This window comes from Paraphaeosphaeria sporulosa, assembly GCF_001642045.1.
Source record: "Paraphaeosphaeria sporulosa strain AP3s5-JAC2a unplaced genomic scaffold CC84scaffold_6, whole genome shotgun sequence".
Taxonomy (NCBI): domain Eukaryota; kingdom Fungi; phylum Ascomycota; class Dothideomycetes; order Pleosporales; family Didymosphaeriaceae; genus Paraphaeosphaeria; species Paraphaeosphaeria sporulosa.
This window is the reverse complement of record NW_017253365.1, coordinates 466328-483159: the sequence shown is the minus strand read 5'-3', so window position 1 is coordinate 483159 and position 16832 is coordinate 466328. Positions and strand designations below refer to the sequence as shown.

Below are 16832 nucleotides of genomic sequence, written 5' to 3'. Positions count from 1 at the left end.
ACAGTGGGTAGGGGTAGCGATATATCAAGGCCAGCTGCTGTGGGGGACCTCAAATGGCCGCTGCGGGGCTGGTCCCTTCCGCGCTGGCTTGGCGACGGCGCTTTCTTCGCCGATCTCCAAAATTAATTCTCCAGACGCAAGCTCACGACGTGCGCAGCACAACCACACCCAATTCACTCCGCACACCATGGTAAACACGAGCCTGAAGCGGAGACACACAGAAGACCGCTTGCGCGGCAAGCTGCCGAAGAAGGACAAGCCAAAGATCAAGCGCCAGAAATACTACCACAGCTCCAGCGAGGACGAATCTGATGACGAGGGTGCTGCACGAGATGCGCCGCGCGAAGTGAAGCGGCCGAAAGAGCCGTCGCCTGCGTTCGAACCAGAGGAAGGCACTGCAAATGCTCTGCCGCTCAAAGAAAGGACTGCCTCTGCGCCTGCGGCTGTAGCCGCGCCCGTGTCCGCGCCCGCGCCCAAAAAGTCCGCCTTGAAAAAAACGGAGCCGCCCAAACCCGTGGAAGCCGGCGACGACTTCGACGATATCGCCTCCGGTGAAGAGGAAGAGGAAGAGGAGGGCTCGGAGCCAGAAGACGACGAGCCGGCCATCGGCTCCGACGCCGACGACTCGGACGCTTCAGACGCTACCTCAATATCAGAGACGTCGACCAACAACCCCGCGCGCAAAGTGCGGAAACGAAACGACCCGGAGGCCTTCGCGACGTCCATCTCCAAGATCCTCAACACGAAGCTCACCTCGACCAAGCGCTCCGAGCCCATCCTGTCGCGGTCCAAGTCGGCACAGGAAGCGAACAAGACGCTGTCCGACCAAAAGCTGACGCACAAGGCAAACAAGCAGTTGCTGGCGGAGAAGCGGGCGGTGCAGGAGAAGGGCCGCGTGAAGGACGTGCTAGGGCTGAACGACCCGAGCATCAGCACGGCGGCGACGACGGCCAAGGAGAAGGAGCTGCGCAGGACGGCGCAGAAGGGTGTCATCAAGCTGTTCAACGCGGTGCGCGCGGCCCAGGTCAAGGGCGAGCAGGCAGAGCGGGAGGCTCGCGAGAAGGGCGTGGTGGGTCTGGGCAAGCGTGAAGAGCAGGTCAAGGAGCTGAGCAAGCAGGGCTTCCTGGATATGATTACTGGAGGCGCAAAGCAAAAAGAGGGAAGCGTCGAGGTGTAGGTTGCTTATGAGCGAGGTTGGAGACTGAATCCATGGAGCTCCACCGTCCATCTAATGCCGTGCTCTGCGTGACCAACGCCGGTGATGTGTCTGCGTATAATACATGTGACGAGCCCTCGTCCTTCCCGGCTACCTATGTTGAACGTACTATACAAATCCCCCACTCTTTTTCCACGCCTCCCCCATCCAATAACGTCGACGCAATACTTGCTTACCAGCCTCCATGTCATCTACTTGGTCTCGAAATCGCTCGCCTGCAAATTTCGCGTCATGCTCGGCAGTCTCACCACCAGCCCATCCAACTCCCTGCTCATCTTCACCTGACACCCCAGCCGACTTGTCTCCTGCAGCCCAAACGCCAGATCCAGCATGTCGTTCTCGTCGTCGTCGGGCTCCTCCATCTTGTTGTACATGTCCTCGCTTTCCACAATAACGTGGCAGGTCGAGCACGCGCAGGACCCGCCGCAGGCACCCTCCATCTCGAGGTCGTTGTCCTGGGCGATGTCCAGAAGGTTGTCGCCGTCGGCGACGGCGAAGGTGTGCGAGGTGCCTTCCTTGGTTATGAAGGTTACGTGGCGTCTGGGGGGAGTCAGCGGGGGGTTGGGGGGAGGGGTTGGGGGAGGGGAGGACTACTCTTCACCGGGCTTGGGCGGGTCGAGGTGGTTGTGCCGGGGGATCGGGGTGGAGGAGAATTTCCGGCGGTTTCGCGCAAAGGGGGGGAGTGTGCCGGATGTGCTTGTCCATTGCGGAGACTGGGACCTCCACGGCGTCTGCACGCGGGTGGACGTGGTTCGCGATGAAAAAGCCCGTCGAGACAGTGATGGTGGCGTCGTGAGGGCTTGCTGGTCGGTCCTGAGGGCGCGGGAGAGCGCAGACGGCCATTGGAGACGGGCTGGCATGGCGCCGGCTTGCAGGCGCGGTGGAGGAGCGAAAATGGGGGTGTGGGCGGGAGGACGCTGCGGCGCAGAGCTCTCGTTTTCGTGCCTCGCAGCCGTGCAACCAGCATTGCTAGCAGTGGGCACGGGCCTCGGGAAAGCCAGAGGCGACCGGGGACGTCACCAACCCATCCTTGCCGTCGAAACCGCGCCTGGGGGTGCAGAACCGCGCGCACACGTCCCCTATTGCCAGACACACCGCAAAGGCACGCCATGGCGACCTCGCGAGACGCCCCGAATCCGCTGCGGCCGTACTACATCCCGCCCTCGATCGGCCTGCCGCCCGACCTGCCCCAGAGCAATTCATCGTCACACGCGCACTCGCCCGCCGCGCCCGCCTACTCGTCGCGCACGCCCAAGCCCAGCTTCGGCAGCCAGGCGCGCGACATCCTGTCCGACCTCGACTACGACTCGTACTTCGCAGACGCCTCCCCGAGCGTCGCCGACCACGCAAAGAAGCTGCTGGACCAGGCGCTATGGAACTACACGTCGGTGCTGCTGGCCCAGCCCTTCGAGGTCGCGAAGACGCTGCTGCAGGTCCACCAGGCCCAGGGGCAGGCGCCGCCGGGCCTGCGGCTGAACGGCGACGAGATCAAGAGCCGGCCCAACTCGTTCGCGAGCGGCAAGTTCGAGGACTACCCGTCGGATGAGTCGGACGACGACTCGCCGGGCTACTTCACCAGCACCGCGCCCTCGATGCACGGCCGCACCTACTCGCGGGGCGCGTCGCGCTCGCGCAGCCCGCAGAAGAGGAGGCAGCTCGCGGGAAGCCGCTCGCGAGACACGACACCCACGCGCGCGCCGCCGCCCCCGCCGCGCAAGCTCGAGCTCCGCAAAGCAGACTCGCTCCTCGAGGTCATCGCGCAGCTGTGGCAGAAAGAGTCGGCCTGGGGCGTGTGGAAGGGCACAAACGTCACCTTCGTGTACAACTTCCTCCTCAAAACCACCGAGAGCTGGACGCGCAGCATGCTGTCCGCGCTGCTCAACGTGCCCGACCCGGGCCTCATGGGCACCTCGGCCAGCGGCATCGGCGGCCTCGACATCATCGACAGCCCGTCGCCCCTCATGTCGCTCGCCGTGGCCGTCGCCGCGACCGCCCTCGCAGCCACCCTCCTCGCGCCCCTCGACCTCATCCGCACCCGCCTCATCGTCACCCCCACCTCGTCATCCCCGCGCACCATCTACCCCTCGCTCTCCCTCCTCCCCTCCTTCTCCGTCTCGCCCTCCCTCCTCCCCGCAACCCTCCTCCACGCCACAGTCCCGACCTTCATATCCAGCTCCACCCCCCTCTTCCTTCGCACCTTCCTCGCCGTCGACCCCATCGTCACGCCCACCGCCTACTCCTTCGCAACCTTCTGCTCCGCCACCGCCGAGCTCTTCGTGCGCCTCCCCCTCGAAACCGTCCTACGCCGCGGCCAGGTCGCCGTGCTGCAGGACCACGAGAACGACCGCCTGGCCGCAGAGTACCGACACGTCCCCGAGGCGCGCGCACTCAAGTCGCCCGTGTACGGGCTGGACGAGGATGCGTCGGTGCGGTGTTTCCACACCGTTGTCGAGCCCGGGCCGTACAGGGGCGTGCTGGGGACCATGTGGTTCATTGTGCGCGATGAGGGCGTGCAGGTTGTTGGGCCGGGCGCGGCCAAGGGGAAGGCTCCCGCTGCGAGCTTCTCTGCGCGGACGCGGATACGCAAGGGGCAGGGTGTGCAGGGGCTGTGGCGGGGGTGGAGGGTTGGCTTTTGGGGGCTGGTTGGGGTGTGGGGTGCTGCGGCGATGGGGGGCGGCGGGGGAGAGTTTTAAAAGAAGATCAAGATCAAGGGCGGCGTGTGGGAGCCGGAAGGTCGAAACGAAAGAACACTTACGAGGGCAATGTGGAAGGAGCCGACTTTCTCTTCTCGCGCCTGTTTATGATATCCCCCGTATATACATCTCCTCTTCACTGGTTGGTCTGTCTTAGAGCTGGCGTTTGCGCTTTTGTACGACGTACGCCACACGCATGTAGAGCCTCTGTATACCGCGCTAGCTACCTACCTATCTAATCCTCCTCCGAAATTCAAAAATCACAAAGTAGAGCTGACACCGCATGACCGGATTCTCAGCGCACGTGTAATCCTGTGGTAGCTCCCTCCATGCCATGTCCTTTGATATACTACGTTGTACGCAGTCCTAGAGTACCGCAGCCTATCATGCGGGTGATGGAGTTTGGATCTAAGAACGTGAGGTGGGCATGGGCGTGGAAGGTGTAGCTGCAGGGATCCTAGTCTTGATGTCGCATGGGGTGATGGCGTGGAGATGAGATTGAGCAGTGTTCTGCGAAGAGTTTGTCGCTCCGGCGATCTCCTTGCCCTCTTGTCCTGCAAGACATCAGCCAGGAGGCACATGTACAAAGCCAGCAAAGGTCTGTTTGTGAACTAGATTGTTGCCTTTTGTCATGTATACGAGGAGGTCATGTACAACTACACGGCACCCGGTCCACTCAGGCCCTAGAAACCACCCTCGCGCAGTGCCCCTTACGCCACGTTCGCGCCAAAGTTGTCCGTCGGCGCCTCCTTCTTCACGCTCTCCCAGATCTCATCGATCTTCTCCGCGGCGCTCTTGCTCAAGGCGCCCTTCTTCAGCCCCCCGGCCGTCTGCTCAATCTGGCTGATTTTGCTCGCCCCAAAGATGACCGCATCCCCAAGCTCCGCCTTCAACGCAGAGTTGTACCCCACCCAGCGGTACGCCAGCTCGGCCTTGCTCACGCCCTCGGCCTCCGCAATCTTGTTCCACTCACCCAGCGCCGCACGCAGGCTCGGCTTGTTATATAGCCGCAAGTACATGCCCCCGATTGCCTGCTCGTTGAAGCGGCCGGCGCCGGCATCTAGGTCCGCGGGCGTCTTGGTCAGGAAGCCGCCTGCCAGCGGGGAGTAAGCGTAGAAGGCGATGCCGAGCTTGCGGAGGGTGGGGAAGAGGATGGTCTCGAGGTGGCGCGCGACGGGGGAGTAGTTGCCCTGGTAGACGGTGGGCTTCACATAGCCCTTCTCACTTGCGATGTCGTAGACCTCCTGGACCTGCTGCGGCGTGAAGTTGGACAGGCCGAAGCGGCGGAATTGGCCCTTTTTGAAGGCGGCGTCGATGCCGGCGAGGGTGTCGGCGACGGGGATCGAGTCGTCTGGTGCGTGGATGTAGAGAATGTCGACTTGGGGGATGCGGAGCTTTTGCAGGCTGTCGTCGATGTCTTTGATCACCTGGTCTTTGCCGAGGTTGCCCTTGTCGAAGCCGCCTTTTAGTTTTGTGTCGATGGTAAAGTTGGTGCGGCCTTCGAGCTTGCCGATCGCCTCCTCGGAGCCGGCGTACAGACGCGCGGTGTCGATGACGTTAACGCCTGCTTTCTGGAGGACGTCGAGAGCCTCGGCCTGTACCTTTGCGTCGGCGTACGCGCCGTTTGGAAAGGCGGCGCCGCCAAAGACGGCTTTGATCTCAGCCATGATTCTGGTGGTGTGGAGAGGTACTAGTATGCGGGGGAGTAGTCGGGAGGTTGTGAACTGTGAATTTGCCTGTGTAAAGCAGCAAAGACGGGAGGTGGTGTGATTTATATATCCCCCAGAAAAGAAGCAGCAGCCATCACACAACAAGGAGATACCGCGGCACGCACCTACGTAACCACGGCCATCCACATGCATGATGCTACCCCAATGCCGGATTGTATCATGCCGCCCCGCGGCCAGTCGCCCCACACTTCCCCTCTAACGCCGATACCTCCACTCGAGTAGTTGGTACGAAAGCGGCCTAATTTTACATGTCCTGGTGTGAAACGAGATGCAAGAAGCTTGGCTTTTTAATTCGCGTTAGTTCACCTCGGAGGCATCGCTGCGATTGGGCAGTCCATGGACCTCGGATTATAAATCGGCTGTGCCGTGTGATTGGGACCTGCGAAATACACCTGGCGCAGCGTCTTTGCATTTCTGATCACTCTCTCTATCAGCCCGACTGCGGATGAATAATCGCTGCGGTAGGCCGTCGACCGTGAACATGATGACTGACTAGCTGCGCTATTGTACGTACAGCTTGAGAACTCCATGTTTTGTCCGTATGCTCCTGCAGGCACAGGCTACTTTAATTTGTAGACACATGATTATTGAGCAGGTCGCAGAAAGGTGTAACTATAAGTACTGGGATCCCATAGGATGGCTGTCTACAAATGCGACCTCATAGCAGCATACGCCAGCCGTGCAGTCATCACGGTACACGTTCTCATCAAATCCCTTATATTACCGATCCATCAATGAGACCATGCATCTGGTGAAGTTCACGCACTGAGACGCACGTGCCGAAGCGGGCGTCCGCTGCGTAATCACTGTTTGCCTCAGTAGGAGTTGAGTGGTTCCTGCATGTGACCTCGCATACGCACAATCATGATTACACTACTCACGCGCTGCACAAGCGATAATTCTCAGAAACCTCCAGACACATTGAACGTATCTTACACCCTCGCTCTCAACCCCTGCCTCACCGGGACATCCTTCCACGCTTCCTCGAAACCTGCACTCCGCACCCACGTCGGCCCCCCAGCCTCGACGCTATCGACCGCCATATTACCCAGGCGCTTCCACATGTCCCCCTGCACCACGAATCCCTCCTTCCCCTCAAACTTCTTGCACACCTGTTCGCCGTGCGCCAGCGCTCTCACCAACTTGCTCGCGTGCCCGTCATCCGAGAGCGCGTTAACCCTCTCGATGACACGTTCCCACGAATCGTCTTTGTCCGTGGTCTTGTAGGTGATGAGATCGTCCATGAGGAGAGCTGGGGATGCCCGGCTGGCGTACATGGCGAGGTCGGAGCGGACCTTCCATTCTAGGAGGCGGCGCTTTGTAGCGGAGGTGAGGGAGGAGAGGGCAAGGAACGTGGAGAAGAAGATGGAGGCGTTTGTGACGTGGATGTAGTAGAAGTCGAACTTGGGGACGTTGGGAGGGTGCTGGGCGGCCGCGGTGTAGAATACTGTTATCTCAGACTTAGTGTCATGGGATGTGGGTTTGGCTGAGAGGATGGTATTGGAAGGCAAGCTTACCAGCTGCATTTATCATCTCCGCAGTCTTCTCCTCGAGCTGCGACTCGGAGATCACGTATTGGCTGGCGTACTTGAGCATCTCGTCGGGCGCGCGCTTCAAGATGCCGTCGCGGATTTTATTTCCGTCGCTCCAGTGCGCTGCGGAGGAGAGCTTTTTGTCTGCGCGAATGTCGTTGAGGAGCTGCACGATGGTCTTCGTGTCCTGAGGCTTCGCGTCTGATGTCTGTGCGGCCTTTTCAGCGTCGAGAAAGAAGGGCAGCATCCAGTTGTCATGGACTGCCGTTTGGGCGAGTGCCTCGGCGATGATGGCGGGCTGGCGGAATTCGACGCCAAAGCCGAGATGAATGATGGGGTGGAGGAAACCTCCATAGAGGCGTGCCAGCATGTCGTCTGCGCGCTCGTCGCCTTTGAAGAGCTCGTCATTTAGCACGGTCTCCCAGCCTTTCTTGCTGATCTCATCCCGGAAGTACTGGAGGAAGTCTTGATAGTATTGCTCCTTTCCCAAGTATGTTTTGAACTTTGCTGGATCGTGCATATCATCCACTATCGCTTTCTTCAGGTCTCCTGGCGGCCGTTGATAGTACTTGTTCTCATTGTATCCGCGCCTGATCTCCTCTGGTGTAGCCCTGAGAGCGAAGAGGGTTAGGAGATGATGTACGATGTGGTTCTATCAGACTCTAATCAGCGCCGCTTTCGGTGAAGAGTGAGATAAACTTACGTGAAAGCCACCTCGATTGAAGAAAATATGGTGCTTGTCATGGTTCTCCTGCAACAAGTCGCTTGTAATCCTTGCGCTCTCATCCGTAATGCCTTTCACGAAAAACTCCGGTTGCACCCCGGCATCAAGCTTAACTGTACTTGCTGTAGCCATACCTCGGAACAGAATTCTTTGATCTACTTTCCAAACCAACTGTTGAAGTCCCCGTGGCGAGTTGATGAATGCTTTGTTGATACCCACTGCAGTCAGGCCCACGGCAGAAGCAACAACAGCAGCAGTCTTTAAGTAGGCAGGCCGTCTGGCGAACATCGAGTCACTTGACAGGCACGTCGAGGCCTAGAAGAAACGCGTTATATAAACGCGGGGACTTCATTGTTTAATCCCCGGTCACTGGACGCGAGATTGACGTATGGCGGCGGCGAAGGGAAGCTTTAGCCGCATGCGGGAGGCTCGGGAATCGGAGGTACCGGGTGCGAGCTTAGTCACGGCAAACATAGGAGCATTGTGATTTGCGGAGCGCGCAGCATCAGCGTCGGACATCTGAAGTACGCGAGGCTTATACGAAGGGAGTGTAGATGAGGTGAAGGGGATCGTATTGGCGGGGAATGGTTGTGAGTAAGCTGCTCCCAAGGTGAAGAAGTCTGGAGCACTAGATGACCAACCTAGCAACAACGATGATGATCCGCGAGTTTAAGGGCATATTTTGGATAGATTGCAAAATAGGGGAAACCAAGCTTGGACTCAACAAATGGTTGGTGGAAGTAGCCGTAGACAGTCACGTAAGCGCGGAAGTGAAGAGTAAGAGGTCAGTCACTGCTTGTATCTACGAGCTCTCGCCCCAAGTCCCAGAAAGAGACGCCCATGATCCCGTGTTCCGTGTCAAGATCGGTCAGATATTGACGGTTCCTGCATCACCTATCGCGGTCCCTGTATCGCGTATCCTGCGATCATAAAGATTGCCTCGTTTTACGCCATCTTTTGAGCTCCATCGCCATGCATATGTCAAATCAACTTGTCGTGAATCGTAAATGTCCTCGTATAAGCAAACTCCCTCAGTACTTCTTCGCTTCCATCCCCTCCGGAGGCTCAGGTGCGACATACTTATTGCCCACGCTGCTCCAGTCAGTACTTAGAACGGTGCCGCCGCTCTCCTGGTAGCTCTTCATCATGGCTCGTTGTGCGTCTTCACCGGCGCCCTTGTAGAGCGTTTTGAAGAATCGAGAGGTCTCATCGCCGTCGTATTCGTCCTCGTCACCCTCCTCCGCGGCAAGCTTGTCCCAGTTCTTGGCGCCCTTCTTCGATGATGTGGGGTATGAGGGTGCAGCCTCAGCGGTGACCCTTGCGCGTTCCGGGATTACTGCCGGTCCTCCAGATGTTTCAGTCTTTTCGGACACGACCTCGAGTTCGCCCTCGAGTGTCTTCCACTTCACACCGGGCTCGGCCTTCTTCAGCACGACTTCGATCTTGGTAGGTGTGATGCGGTAGGACGACGTAGCGGGGTCGACCTTTCCGTAGAAGGGGAGGAGGTTGTAGTTGAAGTCGTTGCCGTTCGCCAGAGGATAGGAGATGTCCAACGAATCTGCCTCGATCTCCACCTTGGCTTTATCCTTTGGCACGTTCTTCGCCAACAGCGTGAATGTGACTTGCTCGTTGTTCTGATACCAGTCGTGCTTCGGCTTCTCTGTGGGCGTCGGTGGCAGCTGCGGGCGGCTAGCAGAGGGCGTGTCTGCAGGTTTGTTCTCCTTTGTTGGCGGCGGAGCCGTGTCGACGTCTACATCAGGAACCGACTTAACGGTAACATGCCTCTGCTCGTCACCCTCGGGGATGGCATTCAGTTTGGTCGCAATCTTGGACTCCCAGATGGCCAGTGTCTTCTCCTTGTCGTCCATTCCCTTCACAATGTCGAATACAAATTTCGCGTTCGCATACTGGCCCAGGAAGTAGAGCGCTATGCCTCGTCGCAGCTGTGAGTCTTTGATGAGCTCGCGACGCGCGCGTTTGTGGGCGAGGACGACAGCCTTCTCGGCATCTGCGAGGGCTTCGGTGTACTTGGACGACCGCTGGTAGGCCGTGGAGCGCTTGATGTAGTAGTCGACAGCGCCCGGGTTCTGTGCTATCGCATTGGTGTAGTGCTCGATCGCTTCGGCGTACTTGCTGGCAGAGAGCGCCGCTGCGCCGCGGGCTGCTTGGTCCATGGTGGGGTGGCTTTGCGGCAGCTCGGAGGTATGGTCCTGATCAACGGGAACAGCGTGGTGTCCTTGGTCGGAAAAAGGTGAAGGTGAAGGGGATACTCTATGCAGGCTTTGTCCGTTGAGCGGTGGACCCGCGGCGCAGGTTGGAGTCAGTGAATGATTGTGGAAAGTTCCATGCCCGCAGCTTCCAGGCACCAGACGCCTGCCCAGCTAAAAGAAGCGGGGCAAGGATTCACCGCAGGCCCGGAACGCTTACCGCAAGCAGGACAGCGCGACTTCACCTGAACATCTGTGTCGGGCGGCATCTCACCCTCTTACCCTCGTGAAAGCGCGATACGGCTCAAAGCCTCCTTCTCTCGGTCCCGCTGGTCCGTTGTGCGCTGTGGTAGGTGCCTGTTGTATTGGCGCTCGCAGCTTCCCCCTTTTCGGTACCTAGGCTCGCTCGTGTTGCCCTCGCGGAACTCCCAGGCGACGAAGTGGCTGTTGGCCTTTTGCGCCACACCTTGTCGATCAGATACATCCGTTCCTGGTAATCTCGTGTTTAGAGATGCTGCGATAGCGAGCATGCTGCATATCCTTGTGCTGGCGGCGGCGTTCGCGCTCGCTGCGGCTCAAGGCATCGCCGAATGGCAGAAGCCGCTGCCACAACCTCCAGGTGCAGCTAATTGTGGCAGAGGTCGCAAAGCGATCCACATCGGCAGCAGTTTTACGTTTCAAGTGAGTTCGACACTGATCTGATCTTGCAAAACAAGTCATTGACATCTGCTCAGATGAATGGCGATTGGCGTTATTACTTTACCGACTACTTCCCCTCGGATTGGCATTGCGACCGAGGTGAAGTCACCCAACTTCACCTCAATGTCTTCGACGACATCACCAACCGGATTGCTCCCATAAACAAAGACCCCTACTCCAAAGGACCACCAAAAGCGCCCAAGAACCAGCAATCTTCCTTGATGATGACGCTCCCCCTCGACACCGAAGCCTCAGGACCGCTCGTCCTGGAGCCCGAGCCGGGGTGGAAGCTCTTCCATCACATGGATACGAGCATCGATATTGTATGGACACCTACGAAACAGCCGGGCCGTCGCCTCAACGTTACTTCTATCAATGTATCTAAGGGCGTTTCCGTTAGTGCAAGCACGGGACCCATCAGTCTCGCGCTGCATACCCCGTACATCAGGCTTCCCCACGACGTCTACGATTTCATGGCCAAGTTCACACAACCTGAAGCCGTCGACATGGGCCGCGGTATGGACTCCGTAGACATCGTCAGCTGCAACGCCACATCCACCTTCCCAACCCTCAATCTCGATTTCGAAGGGGGCGCGCAGCAGATTCTTGTCAAACCCGCGCAGTATGTTCTCCGAGTCAGCCAAAGTCTAGGCGGGCCGTTCAAGGGGAAATGCGTGCTCCTCGCCAAAAGAGGAGGAGAGCTGGAGATTGGCTATGCGGCGCTCAGAGGACGATCTGTGTGGTTCGACTGGGCGAACGCAAGGACGGGCTTCCAGGCGTGAAGTGGATGCCGGTGGCGTGGGAGGGAAGGGCAGGACGATCTGGAGGCGCTGAGATACCCAGCAGTGTTTATATGTAATTCCTGATGTTAATTTCGTAATGTAATCTCTTGCAGTGCGTCACAGTGCCCGATAATTGAACCTCGGACTCCTTTGGCGGACCCTGATATGAGCTGTCATGCTGGAATAATACAGTGTAGCTTTGGCATTATTGTGAGCCAGTTTGCGGGCAAGGCGACGAGAGTGTGTTGGAGGCTGAGTGTGAATGTCTTATGCGACGCATGAGGTGAGCTTTGGGGGCCGTCCGGTGGTGAGTGCCAGTCGCTCAACACCTTGGCGTATCGGGATTCCACATGGACGGTGCCACAGGGGTCAGGGGAGGTGAGACAGGCACATTGGCACGAAGATAGGCGCCGAACACCGTCTAGAAACCACCTGCGAAGATGTGATGCGAATCAAGGCAGTGTAAAACGTGACCGCACAGAAGACGTTCGCGATTGCGGAGAACAGACGGTATACTTGCACGTCTCACACAGCGGAAATATGCCACGGAAGGGAACACGACCTAGTTGACGGAGGAAAGTGATGAGCTACAAATCTCGCAGACGATGTCTGGAACAGAAGGAGATATCTCGCCGAGCCGAAACCGTTACAAGAGGCAGAAGAATGCCAACGCCCATCGCCAGCGTACACTACCCCACCACATCCCACGCATCCCGCCCTCATCTACAACACCATCGCAGCACCAAGCACAACGCTGGCGACAACCATGCCGACAAACTTCATCGGCACCTCCGTAGCAAATGCAGCGCCCTCACTGCCACCCGACGGCGCCGCACTACCATTCGGCGTGCGCGTAGGGGCCCCTGATCCGGCTGTTGCGGTGCCCTCGCTCGCTTCGCCCGCCCAGTGGCTAGACTCATCGCCGTCAAGTCCAGGTCCAGTTCCGGCGCCCTCGTCCATGTACTTTTGCGCACCAGAGGGCATCGCAAGCAGGGCCTCGCTGCTAATCGGCCAGTCGTCGCTCTCGGGTGGGCACTCGCTGGCCTTTCCCTCTGTCGTCTTCGCGCCGCCGTTGCCAGACGGGTTCGTCACGTTGGCGTAAGCAGCCTTGAGGGACTCAAAGTCCTCGTTGGGCTCGATGTCGCCGCTGCCGTTGATGTCGACGATGCCATAGCCGTTGGGTTCGACCGTGTACTCGTACGCGAGACCGCCGGAGTACACGCCCGTCATCTTAGTGCTGAACAACGCAGCGATCTCGCCCCACTGGCGGTTGGGCTCGATGCAGCCGTGCTCGGAGAGGAAGATGGGGCGCGGGAAGTTCTTGTACGTCTCAACTTTCTTGTTCCAGCCGGCGCCGGTGAAGGTCTGCAGGCCGTCTTCTTTGTCGCACCACGAGTAGTCGTTGAAGGCAAAGAAGTCGGCGCGCGCGTCGTCGGTGCCGCAGTCGAAGTAGAGGGCTTGCTGCTCGATAACTTCGGCGACGTCGGCAGCGGAGTAGCCGACGGGGATCTTGCGGGAGTGGCGGTTAGAGATGTACTGCTTCATGTCGCGCGTGACGGCTTTGATATAAGGCGCGGCATTGGTGTTGTTGACGGCGTTGATGACTTCGTTGCCTGAGAAGAAGACGAGGAGGTTGTTGTAGTCCGCGAATGCGTCGATGGTGGCGAAGACGGACTGGAGATAGACGTCGTTGTAGGATCGGTGGAGCGTCGCATTGGACTCGCGGTTGAGAGAGTATTGCGGAGTGTTCGCGTCGAGGGCGAGGTAGATACCAGCGTCGTCGAGAATCTTCATGCCCTCATCATGGTTCTTGGAGTTGTCGATCGTGTAAATGCGAATGGTATTAATTCCCAGGTCCTTGAAGTTCTTGACATCACGGCGCAAGCTCTCTAGGTCGAGGAGGGGATCTTTAGCATCCGATGCGCCACCTACAAAGGTCAATCACTTGCAATGAACCATGTCGGTATGTGTTTACCTGGCTGGTAAGCAACTCCTCGCATGTAGAAGCGCTCATTGCCCGCGAAGAAAGCATTTCCTTTCACGGTAACCGGCGTAAGTTTGCCCTTGCTCTGTCGTGGGGCGACCCCAGCGAAAACGGGTGCGATCGCAGCTCCCAAGATGGAGAGCACAGCGAATGATTTCATATTGAAGAGAAGGGAAGATTACAATATACTAAAAAAAAACCAGGATAATAACGAGTGACTGGTAAAAGGGAAGTACGGTCTTCAGACTGGCAGCGGACGGAGCGGGACATGGCGGGTATTTGAAGCTGCCACACATTAGCCTGCCACCAAAATCTTGGTTTTCCGTCCTCCTCTTACATGTGGAGCCCTTAAGAAATGCCAACCGTCCCTAACGCTTTGGTGTTGGCGGACCGCCAAGGGCTCAGGCGTTGCCGCGCAGCGGAGCGGATCTTGGGCCAAGACTTCCAAGACTTGGTGGACCAGCAAGATTGTCGATGAGCGACGGGCGCGAATTGCGCCTAGGCTTGGAAAGGGGCAATTACCTCGAATTGAGCGCTCTGCCATCGGATTGCGATCTCGCCCTGAACACAGCCTCCCTCTGAGATTTCTGGGAAGCGCATCTGAAACTGTGATTGAAAGGAGCGAGCGGGTCGTTAGGGGAGCCGTAGAGGGATAGGAAGGCTAGTGGTAGGTATGCGCTTGGCGGTGACGTGTATATGTATTGAGATGCACGGTGTTCCGCAGGCGATTGGACTGGCGCTCTTTGTTGCGGTGGCTGACTGGTTGCTGTGGAACTGTTGATGTATGTGCCACCTCGCCAGATCACGTGCCGATACCGACTTGCTACTGTCCAGGGCTCGCCATACTGCATCCTTTGCTGGACAGAATCTGTTGCGTCGCCGTCTTCTCGTGGTGAATCAACTTAGAGGCTCTGAAACGCGTATCTCAAGCTTGCTTTTTAATACCCACAACCACCAGATTCCTCGGGCTTAACGCGTAATCGAAGACCGGCTCGACCCACGCTCTCTCCACTTCTGGTTGCTCCTTCAACCACAACCATCGATCGGTGACAATAACGGCTTCGACCACGCCTGCGCTGAACGCCATGAGGCTCCACATGACACTCAATTCATGCTTCTTCTCCCTGAACCTCTCCTCGTAGGCCTCGATATCCTCATCCGTCAACCCATCCATCTTCCCCTTGATGAAGTCAGGGTCGACCTCGCAGAAAGAGTTCGGGCTGATCAGCTTCGTGATCGCAGCGCGAACATAGGACTTAAAATCACTGTAGGCGAACTTGCGCAGAGTGCCAATGGTGAGCGGGGTGGAGGTACCGTCGGAGCTGAGACCTGGTCCACGCCCGTTAGGCGGCGTCCACTCGACTCTACTGGTATGCCCAGATGCTGATCCGCCGACAGTGCCGTCGCCGTCCACAGGTGCGGATACAACGCCGCGTTCGAGAAAAATGCGTTGGAGGAGTGCGCGGTAGTAATGCCTTGAAAAGAAGAGCTCGCTGTCGACACGACCCCAATTGAAAGGGGCCTGGACGGCCATCATGCGGGATGTGATGTTGAGACGGATACCTTTCGGCTGCTCGACTGATTCCGGCTCTCCATTCGAAGTGGGCAACGGAGCGTGTGGCAGTGGATAAGAAGCAAGTCTTTCGGACATAGGGAAGCCGTGAGGATCGAAAGCATTCGCAGTCTTCTCGAGACGTGGGTGGTTTGGCCGAAGGGTTGGCAGCTTGTAGGTTGGAGGTCCGAGGCGCTCCGTCACGAGATTATAGCAGCATCCTACCATTGCCACTGCGGAGACAGCTGGGCTAAGAAGAAGCGAGCGAAGCCCGTGATGGACGAGATTGCCACACGAATGAAGAGACATGACCATAGCATTAACCTCAGTAGACTTCGGAATATTTGAGAGGCTGGTAGTTTCTTCGACAACCGTGGGCGTCGATGAAGAGGTTTCTGGTCGGATAGAGGTGCTGTCGCGGACCTGATCGATGACTGGATTCAGGTCTCCATCTTTGATGATGTGCTCAACATATTGCACACTGCCTTGGCCCTCTGTGTAGACTTGCAAATTGGTCGTGATGGTGTAGGCATTGTCGCTCGTCCCATTATATTGAGTGCCTGACGCGACGTTGCATCCATCATCGTCGCATTTGAAGGCATTTGTCACTGCCGTTTGAGAGCCAGCATCTGGCACAGTGACAGTTGAGGCCTCACCTGCTGTGGTGGTCACCCTGCCTGAACCGTTCTTCGCATCGCTTGCAGATACCAACTCATCAGCGTGAACGTTCAAACCCTTTAACATATTCTTCTTCCTCCTCTTGTCTTGCTCATTTTCTGCCCGCCATTTCTTCTTGTTCACGTAAGTGACCGGCTTCTCGACGAGTTTAGCTTTGATGTCCATTTTTTTGGCACCTTCAATGTTGTGTTGTCTGCTCTCGACGGCTACAAGGTGCTTGGAGTAAGGTGGTGCAGCCAGTGCTCGTCCCAGATAATTCTGTCCTGATCCAAAGTCGACAAGATGCGTGATCTCTTTCCTTCCAGATTCTTTGATTTCCGCAGTCAATCTGTCAATGAAGCGAGCAAAGTTGTCCACTTCGTGCACTTTCTTGACCTTCATGCCCATAGCTATATGGCGCGCAATGCTGGCGTTTTTAGGCGCTGCAGGTGCTCCCGGGGGCGGGAAGTCTCTTGCTAGCAGGTGTTTCCGCACATCTCTGATATACAGCAAAAGCTCCTCTGGCGGCACCGGCCCGTCACGCCAGGTCTGCTCTTCGCTGGAGTCATTGAACTGGCCAAGGTCTTCCCGCATGAGCAAGTCCAGAATATCCATGATGTCGCGCCCTCGAAACCATTTTCGCCATGACTCGGGCAGTATGGTAGCGTACAGGTCAGGGGATCGCGTGTAGAAGTCTAAAATGTGAACCCCTCCACACAAGGTCTGCAGCATCCACGATGTGGTCGCAAATTTCAGCAGTGACTCGACATACTCGTCCACGTCCGAGAATTCGGCTGGGAGGGGGAGAGGCGCCTCGGGACCCATGTTTCAGCCGTATTCGTCTGCCGGTATGGCGCTCTTGGGAAAATCACGAGTCACAGATTTGAGCCGCATGAGGAAAGCTGTGGGTTGAGTGGAGCCTGTCGGAGTGAATTTGGGCAGGTGCCGACGTGGGTGGTCTGTGCGGCAGCTCCTTCTCTCGGCGTTAGCGGCGATGGCTGGACAAGACACTCCTGGCAGTACTTGAAGTACAACACGCGCGTCCTCGACTGCTGC

At 57.6% G+C, this 16832-nt stretch overlaps 8 protein-coding genes across 8 annotated transcripts; 3 read left to right on the top strand and 5 right to left on the bottom strand.

The window, feature by feature from the left end:
* Positions 1-154: 154 nt before the first annotated feature.
* Positions 155-1204, top strand: CC84DRAFT_1164920 (Rrp15p-domain-containing protein). Its single transcript, XM_018178598.1, has one exon. It carries the CDS (start codon positions 188-190, stop codon positions 1175-1177), a length of 990 nt encoding a protein of 329 aa, XP_018034819.1. The 5' UTR covers positions 155-187; the 3' UTR covers positions 1178-1204.
* CC84DRAFT_793199 (mitochondrial carrier) lies at positions 1102-4264 on the top strand. The gene is made up of 2 exons (XM_018187419.1): positions 1102-1508; positions 2103-4264. Exons 1-2 carry the CDS (start codon positions 1210-1212, stop codon positions 3907-3909), a joined length of 2106 nt encoding a protein of 701 aa, XP_018034818.1. The 5' UTR covers positions 1102-1209; the 3' UTR covers positions 3910-4264.
* Positions 4265-4619: 355 nt separating this feature from the next.
* On the bottom strand, positions 4620-5576 carry CC84DRAFT_1187521 (Aldo/keto reductase; the record flags this gene model as incomplete). The annotated part of the gene is made up of 1 exon (XM_018180934.1): positions 4620-5576. One exon carries the CDS (start codon positions 5574-5576, stop codon positions 4620-4622), a length of 957 nt encoding a protein of 318 aa, XP_018034817.1.
* A 774-nt stretch (positions 5577-6350) lies between these two features.
* Positions 6351-8281, bottom strand: CC84DRAFT_1164918 (uncharacterized protein). The gene is made up of 3 exons (XM_018178597.1): positions 7875-8281; positions 7157-7823; positions 6351-7086 (listed from the first exon to the last, which is right to left on the bottom strand). The coding sequence occupies exons 1-3, from the start codon at positions 8181-8183 to the stop codon at positions 6572-6574; spliced, it is 1491 nt and encodes a 496-aa protein (XP_018034816.1). The 5' UTR covers positions 8184-8281; the 3' UTR covers positions 6351-6571.
* A 322-nt stretch (positions 8282-8603) lies between these two features.
* CC84DRAFT_1259839 (SGS-domain-containing protein) lies at positions 8604-10242 on the bottom strand. Its single transcript, XM_018184944.1, has one exon. The coding sequence runs from the start codon at positions 10067-10069 to the stop codon at positions 8927-8929; it is 1143 nt and encodes a 380-aa protein (XP_018034815.1). The 5' UTR covers positions 10070-10242; the 3' UTR covers positions 8604-8926.
* A 99-nt stretch (positions 10243-10341) lies between these two features.
* Positions 10342-11698, top strand: CC84DRAFT_1164917 (uncharacterized protein). Its single transcript, XM_018178596.1, has 2 exons — positions 10342-10783; positions 10837-11698. Exons 1-2 carry the CDS (start codon positions 10631-10633, stop codon positions 11581-11583), a joined length of 900 nt encoding a protein of 299 aa, XP_018034814.1. The 5' UTR covers positions 10342-10630; the 3' UTR covers positions 11584-11698.
* A 608-nt stretch (positions 11699-12306) lies between these two features.
* On the bottom strand, positions 12307-13727 carry CC84DRAFT_1094518 (uncharacterized protein; the record flags this gene model as incomplete). The annotated part of the gene is made up of 2 exons (XM_018174567.1): positions 12307-13511; positions 13559-13727. 2 exons carry the CDS (start codon positions 13725-13727, stop codon positions 12307-12309), a joined length of 1374 nt encoding a protein of 457 aa, XP_018034813.1.
* A 765-nt stretch (positions 13728-14492) lies between these two features.
* On the bottom strand, positions 14493-16601 carry CC84DRAFT_1217900 (uncharacterized protein; the record flags this gene model as incomplete). The annotated part of the gene is made up of 1 exon (XM_018182943.1): positions 14493-16601. The coding sequence occupies one exon, from the start codon at positions 16599-16601 to the stop codon at positions 14493-14495; it is 2109 nt and encodes a 702-aa protein (XP_018034812.1).
* Between the last annotated feature and the right edge of the window lie 231 nt (positions 16602-16832).

Coding starts and splice junctions, on each gene's coding strand:
- CC84DRAFT_1164917 (XM_018178596.1), top strand. CDS start 10,631: ATGCTGCATATCCTTGTGCTGGCGGCGGCGTTCGCGCTCGCTGCGGCT. Junction 10,784..10,836: donor GCAGCAGTTTTACGTTTCAA/GTGAGTTCGACA, acceptor ACATCTGCTCAG/ATGAATGGCGATTGGCGTTA.
- CC84DRAFT_1259839 (XM_018184944.1), bottom strand. CDS start 10,069: ATGGACCAAGCAGCCCGCGGCGCAGCGGCGCTCTCTGCCAGCAAGTAC.
- CC84DRAFT_793199 (XM_018187419.1), top strand. CDS start 1,210: ATGGAGCTCCACCGTCCATCTAATGCCGTGCTCTGCGTGACCAACGCC. Junction 1,509..2,102: donor CATCTTCACCTGACACCCCA/GCCGACTTGTCT, acceptor GGCGCGGTGGAG/GAGCGAAAATGGGGGTGTGG.
- CC84DRAFT_1164920 (XM_018178598.1), top strand. CDS start 188: ATGGTAAACACGAGCCTGAAGCGGAGACACACAGAAGACCGCTTGCGC.
- CC84DRAFT_1164918 (XM_018178597.1), bottom strand. CDS start 8,183: ATGTTCGCCAGACGGCCTGCCTACTTAAAGACTGCTGCTGTTGTTGCT. Junction 7,824..7,874: donor TCAATCGAGGTGGCTTTCAC/GTAAGTTTATCT, acceptor AGAGTCTGATAG/AACCACATCGTACATCATCT. Junction 7,087..7,156: donor GGAGATGATAAATGCAGCTG/GTAAGCTTGCCT, acceptor CTGAGATAACAG/TATTCTACACCGCGGCCGCC.